Consider the following 6,175-nt stretch of genomic DNA (forward strand, 5'->3'; position numbering starts at 1 on the left):
AAATTAGTGGCCAAGCACTTACTTGGCAGAAGTTGCCCAATAATGAGATATTTTCCAGCTGTGCTTGGAGCCGTGCATGAAGAAGGTAATCAGTCATCAATACTGAAGTTTGCCAGATGGACATGAAAAAGGGACAGAGGGTCAAGAAAGCTGGGGCACTGGAGAGACAGTGGAGTGACAATAGCTTCTAAGCTGGACAGACAGAAAAAAACAGAAAACAGTAAAGTACAGGAAAAAGAATAGAAAGGTCTGGATGACTGGAGTTGTCAATGAAAGTTAAGAGAATTAAATGAGACAAAGCATGTAAAACATTCTGCAAAGTGGCTGGAAAAGAGTTATAAGGGCTCAAGAAGTCTTATTATTATCAAGGGTTTAACACTAAAGGTTTAGATTATTCACAAGAGGACCTAAAGATAATGACAAGTAGTAATTTACAGTCAGACAGATAAGAATACAGAAGCAAAGTCATTTTAGCCAGCAGGTGAGCCCAGTTAACTGCCCAGTACCTAATTGTCAAATCAGCTTTGTAGTTCTCTCACATAACTCTCAATAAGGACTTTAACATAAGCTTTCAAGTTCCAATTATGCTTTAATTCATTTAATGTGGAGAAACTACAAACTATGTTGGTACTCAGGAAGGTCTTAAAACATCTTCCTCCAATGTTAAGAGACTCCTGGACTTCATTAACACAAAAGAAGAGTATGGCAACAGCAATGTGCATGTGCAATAGTGATTGTGACCCAGACCTGCCTTGTAAAGCTTCTATTTTACATATCAGGTAATAACATTAATCTAAGCAAAAAGTTAAAGAAATACATGAAAAAGTACTCAATCCAATTAAATAAGATGCCACCCAGTTAGAATTGCTAAAGTGATAAGACTGACAACATTAAGTGATGGCAAGGATGCGGAGCAAAAGCCTCTCTCACACAACTGGCAGAAGCATAACATGGTACAATCACTTTGGAAAAGTACGTGACAATATCTTTTAAAGCTGAAGGTGATATAGCTTATGACTCAAAAATTCTTGTTTGGTATTTCCCAACACAAATATTAATATATACATATGCATACCAAAAGGTATGTACAAAGTGTACAAAAATGTTCAAAGTAGTACTAGTCTTAACAGTCCCAAACTAGAAATAACCCAAATGTCCATAATGATAGAATGGATAAATTGTGCTATATTCATTCAACGGGATACTATATACCACAAGGATGAAGTAGTGCTACACAAAGCACAGAATAATCTCACAAACAATGTTGGCTTTAAGAAATCAAAACACAAGAGTTTATGCCATATGATTACATTTATATAAGTTCAAAAACAGGAAAACCCCACCTTTTGTCAATGTGCTGCAGACTTTCATGAATGCACCACACACCAAAGACAGAACAAAGAGCTCCTCTTAATAACAGGGGCGCACAGTGCCCTTAGAAGGTGGCATGGCATTTATCAATGGCTGCTTCTGCTCTAACTTCTATGGTTACAGAAGTTAGAATAGTTGTTACTACTGTGGTTAGTGGCTGAAAAGGGCATAAGGGGTACCTCTGGAGTACAGGTCATGTTCTAGTCTTGTTGGTGGGATGTGCACTTTGTAATAATTGAGTTGTACATTTATGATTTGTGCCCTCTTTTATGTATCCCATACTTCACTGGAGAGTTTACTTAGAAACAAAAGGCTAGAAATGACAAAAACAATGTAGGAAAAGGCTTTAGAAGAAGCCGAGGCTGCTGGCTCTGCAGAAGCCCCTTTTGCCTCGATATATAGAATTGGCCACTATGCTATAGAGAGATGGAATGACCTAAATCATGTTATCTAAAATAACAAAATGAAATAATGAGAGAGCAGGGATTGGAACTGAGGTATGTTAATCTCACAATGTTCTGAAATTTTTGAAGGAATGTTTCCGGATGTTTACAGAGGGGTCCTCGTCATCTAAGCACTCATTATCCTGATCCTTAAATCAATGAGATTGTAAAGGGATGCAAAACTAGTCATAACACAAAAATATTTACTGAAGAACAAGAGCACTTATAAAGTTGGTCCTCGCTCAAACATTCCTCCTCTGGCTCAGGCCAGCTACTGTTTCTGCCAATTCCCATCAACTGCCCTTGTCAGTCATTCTTGGTGAATTATTTCCTGTGTTATGATGTTAAACAGGACAATACAATATAACCATAATGTAAATCAATTGCAAAGTGAAACTGCACATCTTGCAAAAGATGCATGATTCCATGAAGTTGATAAAAGTGCTATCGGAGAACTGTTTGAATCACATGCCAAACCACTGACAAAAGGAGAACCTGGCAGATTAAGGTCAGTTAAGCATTGTGGAGGGGATCCCTGGTTGTTCACCAAGTAACCATTTTTTCCTTCCTACTCAGTAACAGAACCCTGATTTTTCAGTAACTGTATTTCTATTGTAACAGTAAATAAGTGATGTTAATATACTCCAAAGCTAGGAAACGTGAGTCAATTTTTAAATCCAAAGAGCTAAATGGACAGTCTCAGATAATCCTCTCCTCCTCAAGTAAATATTTGCTACTGCAACCCAGTTGCACCCTATCTATTTAGGGATTGAGGCAATGCTTTACGATGCTATGATCCACGAATGAAAACATATTTGAGGGAGTGGGAGGGAACCTAATGAGTCTTCAGCAAGTTTAAGCACTGGTAAACTATGTTCAACTACCATTACAGGCAGGCAATAGCTAAATGCACCAGCAATTTGAAGTCTGTGGTATTGTAGATACAAAAAGGTTTACATGAAAGGAACATGAATTTGAAAATAGATACATGGAAGTAAGTCGCACGAATTAACGAATTCAGACATTCACAGTACTTCAGCACAAAGGCCAGGAAAGATTTAAAAGCATTCCAGTAGACTGCACTGGTGCACTGTAGCAGGAGCTGGTGAACAAAGACAAGATCCCTGCAGTCAGCGTTTGCTTATAGAAACCAGAAGTTAATATCTTCATAAAAATCTTAAATTCCTCTACTGTGCCCATATTCCCAGAACCACTAGACAAAGCAAACTAGGTTTTGTAGTTACATGCAATTCACATCCTGCTTTGTCCTCTTGAAATAGGATCCCAGTCAACAAAACCCAAACATTACCACAAATCTCCTTAGATGTGTATTATCTATAAATAAAGCTTACAGAAAGGAAAAAGTGACTTTCTATGCTTATCGGTATAGATGTTATGGAATTAAAAAATAATAATAATAAAGCCTCTTTGGTTCACCTTCGCCAGCGTTAAAATCCGTTCTTTTCATAACCCACCTTTCGCCGATGTGCTGCAGACTTTCATGAATGCACCACACACCAAAGACAGAACAAAGAGCTCCTCTTAATAACAGGGGCGCACAGTGCCCTTAGAAGATGGCATGGTATTTATCGATGGCTGCTTCTGCTCTAAATTAACACGTACAGGAGGACTCGTTTTCAACTAGCTCCACCGGGGAAACACTGGAGGGGGCGGGGATCCTTATTTAAGAGCAGCTGATTTCAGGCCAGCAACTCTCCTCCCTTTGGGGGCTTCGGTTTGGGCTATGCCAATGGGTTTCTTCACACAAGATCTCACGACACTTTAAAACGGCTCGCCGGTGGAAGAATCCTCGCCTCACAAAGAGATAACTAGGGCAGAGCTGTTACACAACCGATACCCGACGGCGAAAGCCAGCCCGAGGAGTCCCCCAGGAGTCTGACTTGGGAGCTACATCCTCCGCAGACTAGAAGCACTTTTGCTCGAGAATTGTTTTACGCGCCCCTCTACCGACTGCAGACTCGCCTGCGAAAATGGAAGAAGGGGCGAGGACCGAGGAAGAGAGGCGCGATCCACAGGGCGCGGGGTTCGACGCCGGGAGCCAGGGACCCGAGCCCCGGACCACCTCCCACCGTCGTCCGTCACTCCCACAGAGGCGGTACCTGTTTCCGCATGTTATTCATGACGCCCATGAAACCCGCCAACAATTTAGCTTCTTCCCGAGCAGCAAGTTTCTTCTCTGTCTTCTTTTTGCTGCTCTTCTCCACCCCGGAGGCTGCCATCCTCCCTCAGCTCGGTTCACGCCCGGGGCTCGCCGGGCCGGGTGAGGGGTCGCACTCTCTGGGCACACTGGGGATTCTATCGACCAAACACGGCGATCGGGACTGTGGCTGCAGCACCCAGCTCTGGAACGCGCGACAGGCGGCGGTGGCTCGGCCACTGCCGAAAGACAAGGCCGGGCGGCCCGCTTAGGAGCGCTCAGGGAGCGACGCTGCCAGCTGGGCTGCGTCCCCGGGCAGAACCCAAGTCCGGCCGAGGAGCCTGCGCACTTCGCGCAAGGAGGCGGGGGCCCTTTGAAGGGATCAGGGGCGGGGCCTCGAACGTCACAGTGGCGCGCCGCTCCGAGCAATGCGACTGCAGGCACAGGTGCGGCCGGATGCATTGTCGCTGTCCCGCGCTAAGTGAATTTTGCCTCGGAGCTGGTCCGAGGTCGCGCCTGCCCTTCTGTGTGCCCAAGGCAGATTTCCAGGTTTCGGTTACGTGATTATCTTTTTGTTTTTTGATAATTGGGCGGTGGAACCTGCAAAGGTGTCTCCCATCAGTGTAAGGCTTCATAGGAACAGGGTCGGTGTTCAGTGCAATATCTGAGCCTGGTGTATGGTAGGCGCTCAGTAGATATTAAATGATGAAAGGATGTTACTGCACGTTAAAGTCTTGTTACACGGAGTACAAGATTTATTTTCATGGGATTCATAAAGCAACAGCACACATTCACGTTGCTGTCTCCTTGGCGTGCAGTGAGTGTCTGCCTAACTAGGCTGGCTTACTATGTGTTCACAACTGAAATCAGTTGACAGGCAGTTCTAGAAATCTTCAGTTAGGCGCATCTAAGTGTTTTTACAGTAACACGGAACTCAATCACAGCCCTCATGGAAATGCGTTTTGTAACCATATTCTTTCTAGTGTATAGTAATATACAGGATTATTTGAAATTGTACATGAATATTATGAAAACTTTATATTTCATTGGTTTTCCTCCTCGGTCTATATAGGACTGTATAGAGACCTATTTTATGTAAAATAATTTACACTATTGAGGCTTTTTTTTTTTTTTTTTTGAGGCAGGGTCTCTGCCCTGTCGCCCAGGCTGGGGGTGTAATGCAGTGGCTTGAAGCCTCAGAACTCCTGGGCTCAAGCAATCCTCCCATCTCTGCCTCCCAAGTAGCTGGGATTACAGGTGTGCAACACAACTCTGGGCTAATTTTTAATTTTAAAATTTTGTTGTTGGTGTTGGTGGTGGTGGAGAAGAGGTCACACTATGTTGCCCAGGCTTGTCTTGAACTCCTGGCGTTACGCAATCCTCCCACCTAGGCCTCCCAAAGTGCTGGGATTACAGGAATGAGCCGCCAGTCTTGGCCCACAGTATACTTTTCTTGTTGGGGACAAACAACATAACATAATCCAGATGAAAGAGCAAACTGTATATATGCCTCAATTTTTACAAAAGAGTAAGATATTTATGTCTCTGTACACTTTATCTTTCTTCTTTTAATCTAGAGGTTCTCAGATGTGCCTCTACTTTAACTAGTTGATTTGGGGATTTAAGGTGAACTCTGGCAATAGGAATAATTTATTGTTAATGAAATTAGAAATGAGAAAATTTTTCATTCACTTTATTAAATGACCCAGGACACTGAAGAAAAACAGAATAACTTTTTTTTTCTTTTTTTTAATCAAAAAGAAGTAGAAATCTGTCTTCTAACTCGAAGGCCTTGAGAGATGAAGGATCCGTGATTCAAAGGCAGAAATGTAGGTGATGAAAAAGAATGCTGTTCTGCAATAAAGCAAAAAAGAAACAAGGAACAGCATCCTTAGTGCTTGGTGTTAGAACAGTCTTTTTACATATTGCTGAATATAAAACATCAAAGTTCATGGAAGAGCCATAGGATTCAGAACTCAAAGAGACCACAGAGATTATACAGTACAGGGGTTAAGCATGAGACTGCCTGGATGCAAAGTCAAGCATCTCAACTTTCTAGTTGTGCAACTTTGGACAAATTGCTTAACTTCTGTTATGCCTCAGCCTCCTTATCTGTGAAAATAGAACCTACCACATGGAACTGCCATAAAGATTATAAAAATGCTTAGAGGGGTGCCAGCACAAGACCCTTAAAATTACTTTA

General features: G+C 42.5%; 1 protein-coding gene across 3 annotated transcripts in view; it reads right to left on the reverse strand.

Moving 5' to 3' along the window:
• The window catches only part of KLHL7 (kelch like family member 7), a 69,978-nt gene extending 65,682 nt beyond the window's left edge, over window positions 1-4,296 (reverse strand). Inside the window, exon 1 of one of the 3 annotated variants that reach the window (XM_007981891.3) lies at window positions 3,935-4,294. In XM_007981891.3, coding sequence (XP_007980082.1) covers window positions 3,935-4,054 — 120 coding nt within the window. In that variant the 5' untranslated portion in view covers window positions 4,055-4,294. Of the gene's footprint in view, window positions 1-3,934 lie in introns of all 3 variants that reach the window. The other 2 variants (XM_007981892.3, XM_007981894.3) reach the window with 2 other exon arrangements.
• Window positions 4,297-6,175: the final 1,879 nt, after the last annotated feature.

The sequence above is a fragment of the Chlorocebus sabaeus genome, chromosome 21 (assembly GCF_047675955.1).
Source record: "Chlorocebus sabaeus isolate Y175 chromosome 21, mChlSab1.0.hap1, whole genome shotgun sequence".
Classification (NCBI taxonomy): Eukaryota; Metazoa; Chordata; class Mammalia; order Primates; family Cercopithecidae; genus Chlorocebus; species Chlorocebus sabaeus.